This window comes from Hylobates moloch, unplaced genomic scaffold (assembly GCF_009828535.3).
Source record: "Hylobates moloch isolate HMO894 unplaced genomic scaffold, HMol_V3 SCAFFOLD_4, whole genome shotgun sequence".
Taxonomy (NCBI): domain Eukaryota; kingdom Metazoa; phylum Chordata; class Mammalia; order Primates; family Hylobatidae; genus Hylobates; species Hylobates moloch.
Genome location: NW_026652279.1, coordinates 46068977 through 46091277, shown reverse-complemented (window position 1 = coordinate 46091277; position 22301 = coordinate 46068977). Strand labels below are relative to the sequence as shown.

Here is a 22301-nt window from a genome sequence, read left to right as displayed (position 1 = left end):
CAAGCAATAGATATAAATAGGAAATATTTTTAGGCAGCTGTAGTCACTATTGGTGTCATTCTTACAGAGCTAAAATTATGTCTGGCTTTAGTTTCTGTATTTTAACCCTGGTGTCAGATAATTAAATCATTTAATCAAATATCAGATCATGGGATTTGGCAAACCTAGATCTGCTTTTGCTTTTAAAGGTAAGTGTTGGAAATACCAACTTTATAATAAGGAATATTAACTCATCATATATTAAAACATTTAAAATAATTTATTGAATTTTTAAATGGAAATCAGTATAACTGAAAGATAGTTCGTTAGCTTTCTCAAAGTCTGGCAGACACGAATTACTACAGTAACACTTTTATGATTGATCTCATTAGATGAGATCTAGGGTGACATTGTTGAAAACAATGGGTATAATAGAAATACCAAAACATAAAAAACCCAAACTTTTGAAAAGGCTGGTACAATGCTTATGCAATCATTCGATGAATGTGAAAAACTGTGAGAAGGAAAAGCTAAGAAAGTAGATTCAATAAAAAATTACCAACAAACATGATTAGCCTGTTTAATTTTTCCTCACCTCTTAAGTATGGACATAAATAATTAACATCAAATACACGAGGTATAATTTTTTGAAAATTATTGACTTCCTCCAAAATGCAGCAGGAGGAATTATAGAAAATCCTTCGTGGAGGGTGGAGGTCGGTGCTAACTTCAATCATGTTTGAACAAGATTCCAAAAGAAGTATGACATCTCTTTGCCTAGAAATCTTTCAAGAGAACAGCCACTTCCTACCCCATTCTGATTCTTTATTGTTCAAAGTCTGCTGGGATTCCCTATTTGAGAAGGCCCAGAAACAAGAGTGTTTTGCATAAGGAGAAAGAAGAACCCCATCAACGCAGTCTTCTCAAAGGATTTCTCCTTCATCATATGCCTGTCCCCAGATAACTTCAGTACTTCCTGGAAATGAGAACTTTCTCACAAAAAAGCTGAAAAATCTCATTGCATCTTGCCATTTTCCTGAAACTTAAGGGATCAATTATTAAAAAGAAGTCTTAGGGTCCTTTTCAAGTATAGGATTCCAGCATTATGATTGAACAAGGGAATTTTTCTTGAAGTTGGATGGAATGTCTTAAGCCTGGAGAATTGCCATCCTCTCTGTAACTTGCCTATTGGATGCAAGATTTACTACCCAGCTGGGGGTAGGCCGTGACTTGGCCTTTTACTCACTCAGTATGGTAAACATAGTTTTTCTACAAATGAAGCTAACTCAAAGGTAAGGCTTTTGTTTGTTTAATCAACTGGCTGCTGTTCTTTAGATGTGAAATAGAGAAGGCTGTTCTGCTTTTAAATACCATCGATATCAGAAAGGTCTTTGCCCTTGAAGGCATTACTGCTTAGTAGCCTTGATTCTTGTATTACTGAATCATGACTTTTCTTCTTTGCTGCCCTGCAAGTTTGGCCGATGGTCACCTTTGCCTTTGTGATCATTTTTGGACTTTGGTCCCTGACTTCAAAGCCTTTTTCAAAAAACTATTTTTTTTTTTCACTCCACAAGCAGAAACTTTACAAGTCAGAGACTCTTCTCTTTCTTTGTCAGGATATTTGAAGACAGTTTCTCTTTGGCTGTGAGTTATGATTGGATAAGCATAAGTTAGAAGGGAAAAGGTTGAAGATAACTCATTTATTAGGCATTCATGTGAGCAAAGAAGTGGCGTTTTAAAATTTTTATTGTCATTTAATGTTCATCACAAATTTATGAGGTAGATATTATTATTCCTATTTTACTTATGAAGAAATGGAAAAGCAGTGAAGATACATATTGATTACCTATATGTGAAACCTCTTAGCACAACGCTTGGCACATAGTAAACATTAACCAATGTTAGATCCCTTCTAGTCATATTATAATGGCCAACACTTATAAGCACTTACTTAAATACGTCATTTATTGATATGGACTTCAAATGAACACATTTAATTGTCATAACAACCCCACGAGGTGGGTACCAATATTATAAAAAATTAGGCAGTGAGAGGTTAAGTAATTTACTCAAGGTCATCGTGTCAGAAGTAGAATTTATTTATTTATTTGTTTGTTATTTATTTGTTTCTATTTGAGACAGGCTCTTGCTCTGTCACCAAGGCTGGAGTGCAGTGGCTCACTGCAGCCTTGACCTCCCAGGCTCAAGTGATCCTCTCACCTCAGCCTCCCAAGTAGCTGGGACCACAGGTACATGCCACCATGCCCAGCTAATTTTTTAATTATTTGTAGAGGCTGAGTCTCCCTATGTTGCCTAGGTTGGTCTTGAACTCCTGGGCTCAAGTGATCCTCCTACCTCAGCCTCCCAAAGGGCTGAGATTACAGGCATCAGCCACTGCACTCAGCCTGAGAGACAGAATTTAAATGTAAACACTCTGGCTCTAGAATCAACTCTCTTAACTACTATTCTGTGCATCTAAAAATAGTTATGCTTATAGTAGATATCTATTTCTTACTTTTTCTTTATATATGAATACTTGGTTATAAAATTAGAAGATAGGTATAAAATTAAAGTTAGCAAAAAAGTGGAGAATGATGGGATAATGATTTTCATGGCTATGAAACAGAATAGCATTGGGTTCCTTTTTATAATCCATTCTTTTTAAATTTACAAACTTTTGCTATTTCCTTTGATCATGGTAACATTATAGGACCACAGGTTTTCTTCCTGAGGTAATTGAGGTTACTTTAATTACTTTGGTGACATCTACATGTCACAAAGCAGTCAAGATATATATATCGGGATACACACACACACACACACACACACACACACACATATATATACACACACATATATGCCAAGTACCTACAAACATACTTTCCAGGCATGTTTCTAGGTACTTGGTATTCACTGGTGAACAAAAAAAAAATCTCTGCTTTTGTGGAGTTAAAACACCAACAAATGTATACCTTTCTTTTGAGAAGTTAGTCCACAGTCAACTGAAGAAGACTAAAAAGATACCACAAACCATGATATAATGCAAGGCATATAACTTCCATATGAGAATGAAGTGGTGAATTCTGTTTAGTGTAAGTTTGGAGGTTGAAAATATAGTTGAGCTGGGTCATAGGAATTGTAAGCAGTAAATCCAAATGAGTCAACCTTGAAGATTTACTACATCCTTCGCTGATATCATTGGCTGGTCTGCCTCCCAACTCCAGTTTGTAATTTTTGGTTAAAGAGATATCTTTGGTCCAGATCTCCATAATCAAAGTCCAAGAAGGGAATTCTTGTGCATATAATTTATTGGTGCAAACTTATAAGAGAATGAGAAAAGAGGATAGAGCAGAGGAAGATACCAGGCAAAGACGAGAGTTCAGGGGAAATGTGGTCTCAGCCTGATCCAACAGAGAGCTCTGAAGCACAAATTGCACCATAGAGGTTGTTTTGTCCAAAAGCAAGGGTACTGGAGTGGAGTCACGGTAGGCAGAGGGGCATGACCCCTCAGGAACCAGGTTGAGGTGGCTCCTATTTTCTATCCCTTACCCAAGTGGCAGGTGGGGCTGTTAGCAGCCAACACCTCCGGCAGCTGGGGGATGGGAGCATGGACCTGGTAAAGAAGATCCCAGAGGGGCACCAACAGCATCTACTACAAGGAATGTAGGACATCTGAAAGGCACATGGAGAGATGTAAAGTTGTAGAATATTTGAGTGGCAAGTGAGGGAACAGATGATATTGACAACTGGCTGTTTTTTGTTTTTGGTTTTTTTTGCTATCTCTTTTTGCTTTGGTGGGACATTTATAAAATCTGAAATAGGTATTATTTATTTTTACTTCACTGAAAAATCTTAAATGCCAGTAGTTTAAGTTTAGTAAAATAGAAAAATCAGCACTGTCATTCAGAACCCCAGATTTGCAGTTAGTTCTTGTAGGCAAATATGAGACTGCCTTTTATTCTGATTAGTTTTGATTAATGGGAACCTCTTTCATTTTAAGTCAGAGTCCACAAATTTACATGTCTTACTCCAGACACCCTGCCTCCTCTTGCTTTTGCAGCCAGAGTTCTTTAGCATTTTTAAATGACTTTAGGCAAAACCTGCACTCTCCAGTTCCCCACAGACCCCACTGCCAATTTTACCCTTGGCCAGATTTTCACATTAATGTTGTTTGCCTGGCCTCTTAGGCAATTGAGTTTGTGAAGGCTGGAGGCTGAAATCCCAGCTCAGGTTTTCACCTAGCTGGGATTCTTCTCAACTGGGATCCTGTGGAGTGAAATGGGGAGATGTAGAATTGAAATTACTGATGTGTTTCTTGTAAACTTCTTTTCAGAGTGTTAAACACATACAATTAACATTGACTTCCTAGAATTAAAGGTTGGTAAATGGATTATGTTCTAAAACAATAACATAAATTTGCTTATTTCACTCTAAGGCCTGTGTCAAAGAATATATGCTAATGAACCAAATCATAAAGCACTTTTTCATTTTCAAGGTGATGTACAAACATTGACTAAGTAGCTTTTTAAAATGCTAATATGAAAAAAGGTTATTACTGGATAATCAGTTATATTGTAACTGTCTTTTATAGCAGTTTAAAGTCTCAAACGGCATTCTCAATTTTCACTGCATTTTGCAAGTATACATGAACATATATATGTATACACATGCGCAATTGATTTTAATGTTAATTTTAAACAGCTGTTTTCAAGCTTTTTCAGTTTATGGCTCGATAACTTTTTCATGGCACCCCTAAACCTCTGCTTATTAGATAGTTAGGTTCAAGGAGCTTAATAATAGTATATTGCACAGTATCCAACAGATAGTTTCTCCCAAATTTAAAAATATATATTGGCACTCCTGTGAGTTCACTGTAGCACCCACGGATTCATGTGTATGGTTTGAGAACTACAATTTAAAGTGCTGATTCACTATAATGTGCCAAGCAATGTAGATAACTTATGGTTACCATATAAAATAAAAGTTTCCCAAAAGTTTTCTTTCTAGGAAATCACATTCTAAGTCAACCTAGAAAAATTATTCACCTACTCTTTTTTTTTGTCTGTAGATATCACAGGCTATACCTTGACCTAGTTTTTACTGTGAAAATTGAGAAGTTTGAACTGAGTGAAATAAGTGTTAAAATCAAATTTTGTTTGGAGATAATTTAGATATTTTAACTCAAATATTTAAAACATATTTGTTTATTTTAAACCTGATTAAAACTGATTTGTGGAGTTTTTAAAGAGGGAGAATAACAAAATCTTTTTCTGATTCATTGATCAGTATAAAAAAGCACTTATATAGTTGAATATCAGTGACATGGTTCTGCTTATTCCAGTCTTTCTTTTATAACTTGGTTTAGTTCAAATCTCTGAGAAATCCATTAAAAATTGTTTTGAACCAAATTTTTGGGATATATAAACTGTTTTTATTGAGACCAATTAGCTCTCCAACCTCTTGCTTGTGTCCATGGTTAGAGTTCATAGCAAAAAAATTTCATTATTTAATGTCCCTTCACAGTGAAAACTGGGTAAAAAAAATAGTTAATAATAAAATTCTGTTGAAAATGAACCCTCCCAAAGTGAAACCTAGATTTTATGATTTTTGTCCACTCAAATTATTTAAGAACGTAGCCTATTTTTTTCCTTCTTTTCCATTTTTATGTTTGGTAAGATAATTAAACCAAACTATCAGCTTCATTGTCTCAGCAAATCCAGCCTGCCAAGGCATAAAGATAAAGCATGTTTTTGGGTTTTGAATGTCATCTGCACCAGTCTCCTAGAAAAATATCATAACATAAAGGAAAGAGTACTGGGCTATGAGTCAGGTGTCCTGGATTTCAGTGCTGCCTTTTTCAATTTTATGACCATAGAGAAATTACCTAATCTCTTATAGCTTCAATTTTCTTATCAAAAAATTGGGTGTTAAAGTATCTCTTACGTTACTTCAAGCTTTAGAGTTCTGTGGTTATACCATATATCAAAGTTCTTAAATAAAGCTATAAATTCTTCACGGTTATTTGTGTGTGTGTGTGTGTGTGTGCACGCACGCGCATGTATTTGGAATTCCCCTGGGAGAATAGAATAGTCCTTATTTCAAAAAGAATTCAGGAAATTATTTGAAGGCAAAGTGCTATGAGCCAACACTGCAACTGTGATAATGACCACTTGCAATCAATTTATGGCAAGCTCACAAGAATTTGAAAATGCTGAGAGAACAGAGCCCCTGAAACTCAGGTCTTTAGAAGCCCATGATAAAGTTTGGGCACACATGGGATTTTTAAGTTCTAAATACACACACACACACACACACACACACACACACACACACACGCACCCCTACAGAAAGGAGGAAAACAAAAATTCCTAGGATGAAATGTTTCTAATCATCACTATTAGTTAACAACACTCACTATCACATTACTTTTCTATTCTCGACATGGCATTTCTCATAATTTCTCAGTGCCATCGGAGCCACCAGTGTTTATCTTTAGGCTGACTCTACATTCTACCTCTTCCCTCCAACCCCCAAACAAACTGAAGCAATGCCTCAATAGACCCACAGATTCCACTGCCAGCTCAGCATGTAATTTAGCTGGGAGCAGGGATGAGGGAGTGATTTTATTTGACTGTTATACTAAAGTGAGAATACCCTTAATTTCTTGTTTTAAATTTTAACCTTTAGAAGTTGACTTATTCATTGTAATAATGGTAAGAAATAAAGTTAACATCATTTAACTTAATATATTTACTTCATCTTATTCCAAAAATTATTGAAGGCAAGTAGGCAAGCCATGTAAATTATAATTATTGATGTTTCTGCATATTTCTAGTTGGAGAAGAAGAGAGAACACTAATTTTTGATGATTTGGTAGACATTCTTTATAAATAATGTTTTAAGAAGTTTTCAAGGCTAGTCAACTTGCACCTTCTTTGGCTTTAGTTTTAATTTTTTTAAAAAAACTCTGGTTTTTTTCCTCCGTTAAGAAAAAAACACTGTCTTTTGTTCTGTAGACTAGAAATATTATATTCTGTCCTAGTTTTATAAGAGTAGCCTTCTTTAATTAATAGTCACTCATATCTTTATTTTCTGAGTAGTGCTCTCTAATTAATTAGTCACTCATATCTTTGTTTTCTCATCAGAGTCAGACTTTACAGAAACTTTCTAGAGAAGAAGGTCTCTTAATCATCTGTCTGGGAAAGAAGCTTTTTGGGGGGTAGTGGAAGAATTGCTTTTTTTCTCTTGAGACTATTAAACTTGGGCAGCTAGAATTAGGTTGAGTGAGTTTCCCAAATCCTTCATTTCCTGAAGGTTGGATTAAAATTCAGCAAACCTCAAACCCCATAAATGGATTAAAATCTCGACAAACTACATTCTGCACTTTAGATTTTATAAAGCACTTTCAAATACCTCCCTTCAAACTCCAAACAACCAACAATAAGGCAGGGCAGGCATTATTATTCACATTATGTGTAAATTAGGAAACTGAGACAAAGAAAGGAAAAGCATCTTCTCTGAGGTCATATGATTAGTTAGTGGCAAAGTTTAGGCTAGAATAGGAATCAGCCTGGTCTTAGGCCTAAACTTGACGGAAAAAGTAGACATGTAGATGGCATATTGCAGATATCACTGGGACCTCATCATGCTGCCTCTGATTTTTCTTCTTGGTAACTCTTTGAAATCCGTAAGTATATAGTGTTATTAGCAAAAAGGTTATTCTCTCTTTCAAGGGCTTGGAAAGTAAGGAAGAAATGGGGGCAGAGGTGTTATTTGCATAATTCTCCTCACATCAAAATGAAATATACTGGCTTAGTGTTTTGAAAGAAACTTAAAATGTGAAACATAGTAATGAAATGAGCAAAATGTGGATCACAGTGACCACTGAAAGCCATGATCCAGGCTCCAGATGGACATCTGGTATACAGCTAAAGAAAAAGACTGTGTGAGCAACAAAAGGGCCATATGTGAGTTAGCTGCCAAAGATTTTTTTAATTATTATTATTACTTTCCTTTGAGCTTTTGAGGTGATGATGCTTAATATTCAAGAAAGATGAAAATAAAAAGAGAGGAAGCAAACACACAGCCCATTGGTGATTGGTAGAGTAATTGTGGGCATGGCCCCAGGATGACAGCAGCTTCTATTTAATCAATGTTGACAAGGCTGGGGAGAGCTGGGCAGGTCCCAAGAGGTAATGTTTTACTCGGAAATCCACTCAACCTAATTTCAGTAATGTAGGGCTGTGGAGGGGCCTGGACCGGAGCCAGAAAACAGGGCCATTAGAGCTCAGCATAGGCAATGGCAGCTGGGAACATCGCCATCCCTCCAGCAGCATTGCAACCAGGCTGCCTGGCTGAGCGCACAAGCAGCCGCTGCTGCATATGCTCCTGGTATTTGCTCACCAACAGAATGCATCGACATGCTATTCTCATCCTTTCGAGGAAACGAATGGAATGCATAAAGGCAAGAACTGCTTCCAAACTCTATTTTAGCAAGAATCAGAGAGCAAGTTTGGCATACATCTTTCAAGGACCACTGTGAAATTGTCCACCTAATCCCCTGAATCCTTTAAGGCTACCATTACATTGTTGTAAATACATGCAGAGATAACTTAGATCTTTATTGCTGTCTTAGTGTGGTTTTGATCTTTCTTAGGAATTGTGGTTGTGGATCAAGAATATGGAAACTACTATGGTTTTTCCTTTTTCAAAACTTCTGAGATTCATTCAAGTTAGTCAGCTTTGCAAATCCAAGAGAAGTGACCCAGGATGAATTATGATCCTTAGGGCTGAGTGCTTCTTATCTAGCTATTCTTTCCTTTACCATTCTTTCTCCAACAAACAACACATTATTACAGTAATTTGCTAGCATATAAATTCCAAGAACTTAGAGGTTTTTGCTTTGTGTTTTCATTGCTGTGTCACCACTGCTATATTTGCAGTTCGTGGAACAGTGTGTGGACATAGTAAGACTCAATTTCTTTCACTGGATGAATAAATGAATGAACGAAAACATTTTCTTTCTTCCCTTTTGAAGGATCCTTGAGCTATCATGCATCAAGAATGTACGAATTTACTTTCTATGATGTTAACTTTCTCTTTTTAAGTTAACACAGAAATGACAAAATTCACAGAGGCTGCCAGTGAACGTGGTGGTAATCTCTAAGCTGTCTTTGGGCTTGGAAGAGCAATGTTTTTGTCAAGGCTAAAATGCCATGGCATGGGCAGATTACAGCTTTCTATCAGATTCTGACATTATCTGTCCAAATGACTGAATATAATTTTTGAGACTAAATCTTGGCACAGCAAGAGTATTTAATCAACTTCATTAAATAATTTAATCAAGTTTTTGAGCCTCTAGCTTAAGCCTCTCATATAAATAAGGTTATTTACTCCTGAAAATATGACCATGTTCCATTTGAAAAATTTGTGTCTTGAAAAAACTTTTTTCCCCTAAAAGGAAAAAAAGCCTAAACTACTAAATTTAAAAACTAAATTTAAAACTAAAACATATCATCGGTTTTTGTTTATTGTCTTTGTTTTAGACACATTCTGTTTTATAATAGAACTGGATTTGGGGGATTGATTTTGCCCTCGTAAAGATGGATTTGGGGAGAAGCCATCACTAGGTAGATAATAGTAATAGTCTTAGGAAATTCATTCAATGGTCACTACACAGCCCGAGTGTCTTTGGCTGCTATAATAAAACACCATAAACTAGGTGGCTTATAAACAACAGACAAATTCTGGTAAGGGCCAGCTTTCTCCGTACCTTGCTGTGTCCTCACATGGTGGAAGAGACTAGCTAGATCTCTGTTGTCTCTTTCATGAAGACACTAATCCCAGTCATGAGTCCTCTACCCTCATGATTTAACCACCTCCCAAAGATTCCTACTCCTAAGACCATCACCTTAGGGGGTTAGAATTTCAACATATGAATTTTGAAGGAACACAGACATTTAGTCCATAATACTGTGACTCATTTTCGTTTTTCCTGTAATGTCTTAAACAAATTAACAGTACTAATATTAAGTTTTAATGTTTAATACAAGTGAAAGTACTATTCAGAGGCAAACTGAAAAGGAACAAGCATATTCTACGCTTCACCTTGCTGGATTTCAGCCGTCACACTAGCACTTCAAGGCTTTCCTCATTTGCTAGCTCCAGGTCATTGCTTCTACTCACTCATTCTATGTCACTTGGTGTTGAAAATCACACTTCAATCTTCTAGCCTCTATAGCCTCTTCCTAAGTAATAACTGTCTCAGAGGGAGGTTGATCCGCTAGATGAGGAATGTGACTATTTACTCTAATTGGATCATGGTAATTGGAGTGACCAGCTGGCCTCAGCCATTCATTTGTCTTTGACACTCACCATGATGATCAAAGATTTTGCACAAAATACTAAAGATTACATATTAACTCATCTCTAGCATTTACAAATAATACAATTAGTGCTGGAAAGTGCCAAGACCAGATTTATATTACAGAAGACTAATCAGGATTCTTCCCTTCATTTTTAGCTGCTTTTAATGGTACAATTTTTAAACGTTGTAAGCTTCAGGCCTACATAGCTGTGGACTGGACTCCCTGCTTTAGTTATCACTCTGAACTCACCCATTCTTTTTGGGCAAAGGTAAAACCAGGGAAAGCAACTAGAGTAAAAGCTGCTGAGATAACTCTGTCCTACGCTGGAATTTACAGTGTGGCCTTAGGTAAACCATTCAGTCTCCCTGTGTCTCAGTTTCCTCGGCTGTGAAATGGGGTGATTAAGGTAGATGTGAGAATTAAATGCAATGATACAGGCACACTTCACACTGTTCTGAGCACATAGTAAGAGCTCAAAAATGTTAACTGTAGCTAAATACTTTATACAAAGGACCAGGGAAGTCATAATCCATAATTCTTTCCAGGCAGTTGTTTTAAGCTGCTGAATAGAACAGGTAAGAAACTGTAGATATAAACTAAACAGTCGACATTATTTATCACTGCAATGATTTATCTAGGGTTGACATCAGTGGGAGAATAAGCTAGCAATATCAAAATATTCCCTCTGGTATTCAGGCTTAAATGGAACTATTTATACAAAACTTGGATTCTGTTTATAATAAGTTCTGCTTTGTCAGAGATTAAAACCTTTCCCAAACTCATATGCAGTCTCCTACCAAAAGTAGAGTTAGCTAGAGCAGGTGTATTGTCCACATCTGGCTATTGTCCCTTTATTTGGATGTAGAATTTTAAAAAAATGTTATCATGAGTTCTTAGTTTATCTCACTTTGGAAGTTGTAAAAGATTGTTGCTTTACACTGTTTCCTCTGTCCATATTTTATTTTCCTCCCCATAATTTCTTGGTGGCCTATAAAACTTTCACTGCATCTATTGACTTGACCCACTATTTTTGCTGTCAACTAGTCATCCCTTCGCTTAAAACAAAGCAAATATTTTGCTTAATATTCAATAATATCAAGTAAAAAATTAGTTTAAGCTCATATATATATATATATATATAGACAGAGAGAGAGAGAGAGAGAGTTTTATATGTTCCAGCTAACTAACATTTCCTTTTGTAGCCATCGAATCAAGCTTCATCAATTTTAATTTATGGTTTTTATTTTATACTTTGGAGCCAACGATTTTTTAATCTCTAAAATTTTATAGGTCACTAAAACCCCGTGGACTCTAGCTACTTAGTTTCTAGTGCTGAATTGGTAAAATGAGTTTGGCCACCTGATATAATCAGAAAACCTGAACAAATAGACCTGAGTTCTAGCTCTGGCTTGCTCATAAGCAAGTCATATGATTTAGGAAAAGTTCCTTTATGCACCTAGACTTCAGTGTCATCACCTGTAAAATGAGGCTGTCTAGTCATTCCTTCACTCAACAAATATTTACTGAAGGTCTTTCCTGAATTAGGTTCTGTGCTGGACACGGGATTCAAGGTTGAGCTGAAGTGGGTACTGCTGTTACCCTTGAAGAGTTTATGGTTTAGTGACTGGATGATCTTAAAGGGTCCACTCATTTCTAACATTCTATAATTATACATTTTATTGTCTTTTTTTTTTTTTGACAGAGTTTTGCTCTTGTCCCCTAGGCTGGAGTGCAATGGCAGGATCTCTGCTCACTGCAACATCTGCCTCCCAGGTTCAAGCGATTCTCCTGCTCCAGCCTCCCTAGTAGCTGGGATTATAGGCATGTGCCACTATGCCCAGCTACTTTTATATTTTTAGTAGAGACGGGGTTTCACCATTTTGGCCAGGCTGGTCCCAAACTCCTGACCTCAGGTGATCCACCCATATCAGCCTCCCAAAGTGCTGGGATTACAGGTGTGAGCCACCGCACCCAGCCTGAATTTTATTGTCTTTTAAAGGTATATTATAAAAGGCTTTAAGGACAGCAAGGATTTTGCTTTTTTTTTTTTCTCAGTACCTAAAAGAATGCCTGGCACAGTGCAGGTGTCCAGTAACAACTTATTGAACAAATAAGTTAATAAATACTTACATTTAAAATACTTTGAAGCATTTGAGAAAATGAATATATATTGAAGCTCTCTTAATAGAGCTTCATAATTTCCCGTCATAATAAACAGATTTGTGCCAAATTTCATCTTTTGTCCTAGGACCAGGCAATGGATGACAAGAGAAAGTGGGAGAATTTGGGAGGATTTAGCTTGATTGTATTCCAACAAGGGAACAGAAAGTGCAGCTGCATCTCAGAACCATCTGAATGTTCAGGTTTCTGCTTCTGCATTTTTGAGTTTTGTTCCCTTTATTCAACAAACATGCAATTCTCACCTTTCTCAGTCTACTTCCTTTTTGCTCTCATTTCCTAATCTCCCTCTAAGCATACATAATAGCTCCCATGTCTTTATTTTGGAAGGAGAGATTTGAAGTCTTCTCTTGCTCCTATAACTACTATCTTTCTACATGTTTCTGGGTTGTGTAAATCAATATTATGTTTATTTCACAGTTTGAAAAGGGCACTAAAAACATTGCTTCTTGGAACTGATAAGGATGGTAAACTACCTTGGGCATACTTGTAATATCCAAAGGTTTGAGCAGGGTTAGGGAACTAAGCAAGCTCTCCAAAAGAATTCCTGATTGTTTTAGAAGGACTTCACTGAAATAAATCTGGAATCTTTCTTCTGGTAGAAAATTAAATAACTCATTAGCACACCAAAATTTTTATAATTCCTGAGGAATACTGCTGATGCATAGAGTATTATAATGATCAGAATTGAGTTAGTTTCATGCAAAACTTAGGTGCACTGTTGTTCAAGAGGTAATAATAGTCACTTTGGAAAGCTATAGCCTTAAAAAAATATTATGAGTAGTAGTAGGTAGCATCACTAGAATAACTATATTTTATGAATAGCTTATAGTGAGTTATGAACTCTATAAAATAAGTCAGACTTTAAAACCTTGGTGAAAAGTGAGTATTATAAGGTAAAGTTACCCATCATAGCTGCTTACTTTATTTACCAGACTAGTCTAGTTAGATTCAAAAAACCTAATCTATTTTCAAAAAATAAGCATTTCTGCTACTGAAGAGCTCTAAAAGAATGTTTTTTGATAGGTATTTCAGAGAAGAAATTCCAGAAATGTGTTGAATAATGGTGGGTATAAATGTTCAGCTTTATCTGAATGTAAATATGTAGCTGGCTGATTTAAAAGAGACATATATTTTGATGAGCTCTTTTAATGGTCTCCTTAATGACCCCATTTCTCTAATCTCAACATCTACGTACAGTAAAACTATTTTGTTTAGTATTCCTAGTTTAATCTCCTCAAAGCATAGCTGTATTATATTCCTTGCTCAAGGGCTTTCAAACTATGTCTGTTATCTTCTAATTAAACACAAATTTGTTAGCCTAACAAAATTCCGTGGACTCCAGTTTACCTTTCCAAGAATAATCAGCACCTAGTAGTTGTTAAAAGGAGGACAAGCAATAACAATAGATCCATTTTAAGACACGGGCATCATCAATATCAGGGATTGAGAAAAAAAAAAACAGCTAATATAGTAGGCCTGGGACTGCTATCCTTAGAAAGGCTTGTTTGCAAAGTTGACCATTGGCTAGCATCTGGGATCTTGGATTTTGAGAAGATTCTCATCATTCCTTAACTGACAAGAGTGTTCACTGGCCATCAGAGAAATGCAAATCAAAACCACAATGAGATACCATCTCACACCAGTTAGAATGGCCATCATTCAAAAGTCAGGAAACAACAGGTGCTGGAGAGGATGTGGAGAAATAGGAACACTTTTACACTGTTGGTGGGACTGTAAACTAGTTCAACCATTGTGGAAGTCAGTGTGGTGATTCCTCAGGGATCTAGAACGAGAAATACCATCTGACCCAGCAATCCCACTACTGGGTATATACCCTAAGGATTATAAATCATGCTGCTATAAAGACACATGCACATGTATGTTTATTGCAGCACTATTCACAATAGCAAAGACTTGGAACAAACCCAAATGTCCAACAATGATAGACTGGATTAAGAAAATGTGGCACATATACACCATGGAATACTATGCAGCCATAAAAAAGGATGAGTTCGTGTCCTTTGTGAGTTCATGTCCTTTGTAGGGACATCGATGAAGCTGGAAACCATCATTCTCAGCGAACTATCACAAGGACAAAAAACCAAACACTGCATGTTCTCACTCGTAGGTGAGAATTGAACAATGAGAACACATGGACACAGGAAGGGGAACATCACACACCGGGGACTATTGTGGGGTAGGGGGAGGGGGGAGGGATAGCATTAGGAAATATAGCTAATGTTAAATGACGAGTTACTGGGTTCAGCACACCAACATGGCACATGTATACATATGTAACTAACCTGCACATTGTGCACATGTACCCTAAAACTTAAAGTATAATAATAATAATAAAAAGAGTGGTTCCAGGTGCCTAAAATCATAGTACAAACAATGTGGTTTATGCTGAACATCTATTTTTCTTCTGGGAGTCTGAATTTTGTACCTGCTTGTACAGGTACAGGTAGGGGAGGGTGCCTACCTGACCAATTACCAATGCAAACTCAGTTAAACTTCCCTAATAGATGACATCTTCCATGTGTTACGGTAATTTATTGCTGAAAGAATTAAGCACATCCTGGGTGACTCCATGGGGAGAAGACTCTTAGAAACTTGTTTGGTTTCCTCCAAACTTTGCCCATGTGCAACTTTCTGCTTTGCTTATTTTCTGCTTTGTTTATTTTCTCCTTTGCTTATTTTGCTTTGTGTTCTTTCACTGCAATAAATTTTAGTTATGAAGCAGACTGCATGCTGAGTCCCATGAGGCCTCCTAGCAAATCACTGAACCTAGGGGTGGTCTTGGAGGACACTGACACAGGGAGTTGATTGTTTGGCAACACATATTGTTTCAGAGCAAATAAATTCTTTTTCCACAAGCTAGCATATTAGTAAACTATCAGATAGCATAAAATCAGTTGACTGAGTTCTGTTGGGAAACAAAGGAAAAATTTTCCTTCAAAAAGACATGATATCCTCCCTGTTAAGCAAAGCAGTACTATCCCTATGGATAAATGTATTCAGTTGGAATGTGCTTGGCTGCAAGAAACTGAAAACTATTATATTACAATGCTTTAAAGAGGCTAGTGACTTGTTTCTGAGGGAAAGATATCTAGGAGTGGTACAGTCACTCAGTGATGATTTTTTCTTTTTGCGCCACCATCCTTAGTGTATAGTTTTTGTCTTCATGGTCACAAGGCAGCTGCTACAGTGCCATGTATTGTTTGATGTCCAAGTGATCAGGAATAGGAGAATGTGAAGGGCAAAACCCAACTCTGCCCTCTCTAGGGACTTCTATCTCTATATAATTGACTAGCACTGTCCCACAGGAGCTGAAAATTCAACTACTTCACTTTCCAATACTGGAAATGAGTGGTAAGAGACTTGGAATGGATGCTCGATGGTCCACATAAATTATCTGTCACAATTCTTCTGACACTAATAGAACAGCAATACAAGATTGTCGTTGATTCCCTATGTGAAGATCCTGTATGTGGATACCTTGATTGTAAGGCTGAGAGATTAAAGACCACAGTAACTTCTGTTAAGTGGTCTCCTTGTCACTCACATACCTTTGCTCCTGAGTTCTTCCATAGGTGCCACTGAACAGCTTCCTTGAGGTAAATTCTTCTGAACTTGGAACGTATATTAACTGGGATATTAATAATCTCTTTTAATCTTAATGCTCTTATGAAATGACATAAAAAGAAGAAATGCATTGCACCGTTGTATGAGCAGATAAGACAACATACTAACTCTCTCCTTTTCCCCCCATCCTATCTTGTTTTCTTTCTCAGAAGCTGTAGATGAAACCAAACCTAAGGAAAGTGCCCGGCAGGATGAGGGTAAAGAAGAGGAACCTGAGGCTGACCAAGAACATGCCTGAACTCTAAGAAATGGCTTTCCACATCCCCACCCTCCCCTCTCCTGAGCCTGTCTCTCCCTACCCTCTTCTCAGCTCCACTCTGAAGTCCCCTCCTGTCCTGCTCACGTCTGTGAGTCTGTCCTTTCCCACCCACTAGCCCTCTTTCTCTCTGTGTGGCAAACATTTAAAAAAAAAAAAAAAAAAAGCAGGAAAGATCCCAAGTCAAACAGTGTGGCTTAAACATTTTTTTGTTTCTCGGTGTTGTTATGGCGAGTTTTTGGTAATGATGATTCAATCATTTTGGGAAATTCTTGCACTGTATCCAAGTTATTTGATCTGGTGCGTGTGGCCCTGTGGGAGTCCACTTTCCTCTCTATCTCTCTCTCTGTTCCAAGTGTGTGTACAATGTTCCGTTCATCTGAGGAGTCCAAAATATTGAGTGAATTCAAAATCATTTTTGTTTTCCTCCTTTTCAATGTGATGGAATGAACAAAAAGGAAACAATTCAAAAAACCCAGTTTGTTTTAAAAATAAATAAATAAAGCAAATGTGCCAATTAGCGTAAACTTGCGGCTCTAAGGCTCCTTTTTCAACCTGAATATTAATAAATCATGAGAGTAATCAAGGTCCAATGGCTCTGTGTTTCTGTTCTACCTTCTCATTAGTTGGTTGGACATGCTAGGGTCTTACATTTCATCTTTTTCCTCTCCTCTCAGTTTTACACCAACGACGCTGATAAAGAAAACACAGATGAAGGCTAAGGCTCTGGTCAAGACCAATAGCTCCAGCCCTCAAGGGAGATATCTGTTGCAGGCCTGTCTCTTTGGCTTATGGGTGGCTTTTAACTGTGCCTCTTCACATCTTCCCTTTATGCCTGTCTTTGTGTCCAAATTTCCCCATTTTGTAAAGATACTAGTGATACTGAATTGGGCCCACCCTAATGACCTCACTTTAACTTAATTGCCTCTGTCAAAGCCTCATTTTTAAATGAGGTCACATTCTGAGGTACTGGAGCTTAAGGCATCAACATATAAATTTGGGGGATAGGGCACAATTCAGCCCATAAGAGACACTAATTTATGACCAGCCTATCCAACATGGTGAAGCCCCATCTCTACAAAAAATACAAAAACTTAGCCTGGCATGGTGGCGGGCACCTGTAATCCCAGGCACTCGGGAGGCTGAGGCTGACATTGCGCCATTGCACTCCAGCCTGGGCTACTGAGGGAGACTCCATCTCAAAAACAAACAAACAAACAAACAAAAAAACACTAAGACTCACTCTTACTAAAATAACCTCAGAGTATTTTCATTATTTAAGAGAAGTTTAGTTTATCCAATGAAAAGTTATTCTAGGTTTTGCTAAGGTAAATATTACAAAGAGGAGCTGGGCGAGGTGGCACATGCCTGTAGTCCCAGCTACTTGGGAGGCTGAGGTAGGGAGATAACTTGAGCTCAGGAGTTAAAGTCCAGCCTAAGCAACCTAAAGTGACCCTGTCTGTAAAAAGTAAATTCATTATAGAGATGTCTACAACTCTTGAAAACCCCCAGACTTTTGTTTAATTAATTTATTTTAACCCAAGTATTGAGCCAGTCCATTGTATCTTTTTCAGCTTATAAGTTTATGTTGAATTTACAATTCCTACACAGGGCAGCTGTCAGATTCTTGATTAGTTATAATCATTGTACCTGCTGATGTTGATCGTATATAAAGAAAAGGTGTACATTAGCACATCCATTTCAAATTTCTTTCCAGTTCCAGTTTTTAAAATGCCTTCTGTTAGAAGGTAAATCTTGTAAGAAACAAAGCAATATCTCTAAGTCCTGAAGTATCTATGCTCTGTATCCCTCCCTACGTTTTCTAAATCAATTCTGGTGCAGATTCCTAACATGTCATGTTCTGCTCTGGCCCTGAGTCTCCTCTCACAGACATGCATGGCTGGGGGTTCCCTTCAGCTTTCTACCCTCACCTGCAGATGGAAATTCCTAGCTAGGAAGAGAAAACTAAGTCAAAGAAAAAGTCCTCATACTAATGAAGATCAATTAAATAAGTCATCCTCGGAGTTTCAACCTGTACCTTGGTAACTATGCTCAGCTTTGTGTAGAGCTAGTGCCTAATTAATCAAAGAAAGGTGAAGCCATATGAAAAATGAGTCCTCACTGAATCAACACGGTCTTTCCTTGGTCACTGACACTAAGTCGAATTTTCACTGGGAGAAACAACCTAAAGAAAAAGGTTAGAAAGTATCAATAACATATATTAAAACAATTTAAGAGTTTGATTTCATTCTGAGTTGGTCTGAATTTCATGGAAGACTTGGAAGCAAGAATGTCTGGGGCTCAGTCATGATCTGATTAGAGTCTCATCAGATGTGGAATAAGCTGCTGAAAAGATCATTCATAGATTGAAGTTATATCACATAGGATATCTGGCAACATACTGCTTTAAAAATTCTATTTTACCTCAAAGGTTTTTGTTTCGTTTTTGTGTTTTGGTAAGAAATGATTTAATCTCTTTCTCAAATCTATACCTGAAAGCAACATTCCTATGACTGGAAAAATTCAACTTCTTCAAAACACAATTCTAAACATCTTCTGCTGAATCCTTATTTATACTGAAAGAAATAGCCTATGATCTTTTAGGCACATATTAGTATATACTGTTTAATGGTCTTATTACTTGTGTTAGGGTTGGGAACTTTTTTTTACTTATTAGTATCTTAATTTATTTCATTTATAAACTTTTGGTTCCTTAATAGAATTGTAAAGGTGGAGGAAGACACATTAGAGAGGCTTGTAATAGAGCCTCTAAGACACAATAGAGAGGCCCCCAAAGGACATACCAAGAATCATTGCAGCCCTAACACTAAATGCAAAACAATGTGACTCAAACTTACAGACAATACACAAAGTCAGGGAGCAATTGGGATGAATAGGCCATTCAAGACACAGAAACATACAGGTTCTAAATTCTGTTCAGAAACAACCTAAGTTGTTGATTCTGAAACACCTAAATCTGGATTACTTTGAAAAATAAAAACTAGGTTGAGGACAAGTAAAAAAGACCTCAACACTGACAGGTGATATTTTTCAAATAGTAATAAGGTCAGACAGTGGGCTCCAGACCCAACATCTCATTGATAGCAAAATCATCTCCTTGTCTGTATGAAATAAGGTCTTTTGAGTGAGGTGTATTATTTGGGTCTAAAATGTTCAGTTATGATGTAATACAATTTAAGTCTCTTTGAAGATAAAAGGATTTCTAAAATAGAACTCTTTATCTCTATCACCCAATCCACATTTGGCTGATTTTCCTGTCTTTTACACCATCATCTACCCAGTGGCTTAGGTCAGAAATCTAGAAAGAAACTTGATTCCTCTTTTTTTTTTTTCACATAACATTTAATTCATGAGAGCAAATCTACTGCTGTGGATTTCAAAAGAGAATAAAGATAAAATTTGTGCCTGTTTCTCTGACGAATCCTGCACTTCTCTTGGTCAGTTTGTGGTGATCTAAGGGTTCTTTTACAATGATTCCACCCCATACTCAGTTGAAAAGAAAAATCACAGAAGAATTAGAAAACTCTGTGTCAGTAACCTGAGTTAGAGACACTTGGAGTTCTCAAAAATGCATTATTCCCAATGTCAGACACCCCCAGAGAAGCCGGTTAGTTCTGCAGTTGGCATGGAAGCCCAGACAACAGGAAAACCAGATTAATGAATAAGTTCCATACAGCGTTATTAAGATCACCACAAGTTCCATTAATTTCTTTTTTTTTTTTTACCTTCCCAACATTGACTGTTGTCATGGAAACACAGCTTCTATTAAGCTGGTTATAAAAATAACTTAATGATTGGTGATCCTCCTTGATAAATGTCAGCTAATAAGCATTAGAAACGTGGGTGTGTTTAATTTTAGATAGAACTTTTGCCTAATTTTTCTTCCTGGGGGGTCAAAGCCCATGTCTGCCTGTTATGTAGGCAAGGCCTGAATCCATGTCTACCACCATTTTCAGTCACATATTTACCCCGATATAACCTCATTTTTTCCCTTTCTTCATGGATAAAAATTCAGTCATCAGGAATGAGTACAAGATTGAGCTATGAGAATGATGAGTTATTAAATCCTTTTGGAGAACATTATCAAGGCAGCAGAGATATTTTGAATGTACATTTTCCAGCAGATTGGTTACCTGATTTGTTTCCTTATAGGTATGTGTCATGGTTGGTAATTACAGCATGTTTAGTGTTACAGATGTACCTTACTAAGTATATTTTCAATGAAGTGAGATGCCTCTCCATAGAGGAGACAAATTTCGGTTAATCTCATATTGTAAAAGATCTGGCTACGGAAGCACATAAATTGTAATTAAATTTTAAGTTTATTTGATTGTTTAATTATCCAAGCAATACTATTTTATTATAGAAAGGTAGAAAATATAAATAAGGAAAAAGATAAAAATAATCCACAGTTTACTATGCAAAATTAAGCCATATTTATATTTAAAGATTCAGCCTTAGATAATCTGTCTACCTGCCTAACTGCCTCCTCTCTTCCCATATATCATCCACTTATCTATTTAAGACAAACATGGACTTATGTTATACATATAGTTTTGTAAATAACTTTAGACTTTCAACTACAAAGTTTTAATAATGTGTTTATAATATAATTTTGTTAGCCAGATCCATAAAAATGGAAAAATTTGGTCAAAGGACATGAGTACTTTAAATGCTTTTTATATAGATTGCCATGTTAGAGACACAGGACTTTAAATCTTGTGGTTTCCATTGCGACTTTCCAATGCCATGCCAAGCCTCAGAAGCCTGAGACAAAAGGAAAAATGTGCAACCTAATACAAATGCTTTTTAACTTACAATTGGTTTATGTCCCAATAAACCCATTGTAAAATTGAAAAATCATAAGTCAACCTATTGTAAGTTGAAGACCATTTGCATACACTTATCAAAGTATTGTCCCATAGTTTGAATGAAGTGAGAAAGTTAAAAACAGATCTACAAACAAAAACATGATTATATATAAAACCCTGTGTTGCCCAGTCCGTTGATGCGCTGTTGTCAACCCTCGTAAACATGCCTCCTGGTGGACTGTATTGCTTTGCCAGACCAGTAAACTGAGGGCTGAGTGGAAGGGATTTATTCTATTGCACAATAATATAGTCATAAAGCAAATAGTCTGTCTCTATTTAAAATTTTGGTATTTTGTTTTTCCATAGATATTTTTGCATTAATTTTGAATTTTGAAATATTGCATTAAAATACTTTTTTTGTGTGTGTGTGAGACAGTCTCACTCTGTCACCCAGGCTGGAGTGAAGTGGCACAATCTCTCTTCACTGCAACCTCCGTCACCCAGGTTCAAGTGATTCTCCTGCCTCAGCCTCCTGAGTAGCTGAGATTACAGGTGCTCGCCACCACACCCAGCTAATTTTTGTATTTTTTGGTAGAGATGGGGTTTCACCATGTTGGCCAGACTGGTCTTGAACTCCTGACCTCAAATGCCACCTGTCTCAACCTCCCAAAATGCTGCTAGGATTACAGGTGTAAGCCATCGTGCCCAGCCCCAATACTATCTTGATTACTAATTTTTTGACGTAACCTTACATTTTGCACTTAAGGCAAGTAGCCTTAACTTGCCTCACCCTAATCCTGGCCCTGCTGCTCTCAAAGGGAATAGTAGAATCATTGGTTCCCAAACATTTTCTGAGGACCATTAGGCAGCTGTGATTATGTGAGGTCTTAGTAATAACCATGGACTGTAATGCTTGAGAATGGGTGGGGCATGAGGACCCGGGAATTAAATATCTAATATTCCTAGAAAGTTAGTAAGATAACTAAGAAGTTTCCCAGCTTTTTAGAGAAGGCATTGCTATGAACTGACTGTTAGTGTCCC

The 22301-nt window shown here is 36.9% G+C and overlaps 1 protein-coding gene across 7 annotated transcripts in view; it reads left to right on the top strand.

Moving 5' to 3' along the window:
* Positions 1 to 16955, top strand: part of GAP43 (growth associated protein 43) — a 99581-nt gene extending 82626 nt beyond the window's left edge. For all 7 annotated transcript variants that reach the window (XR_009213119.1, XR_009213121.1, XR_009213120.1 and 4 more), the window contains one exon: positions 16322 to 16955. Coding sequence is in view for 3 of the 7 variants with exons in the window: in XM_032150120.2 (XP_032006011.1) it covers positions 16322 to 16410 (89 nt within the window). In the remaining 4 variants the exon portion in view is untranslated. The remainder of the gene's footprint in view (positions 1 to 16321) is intronic.
* The last annotated feature ends 5346 nt before the right edge of the window (positions 16956 to 22301 follow it).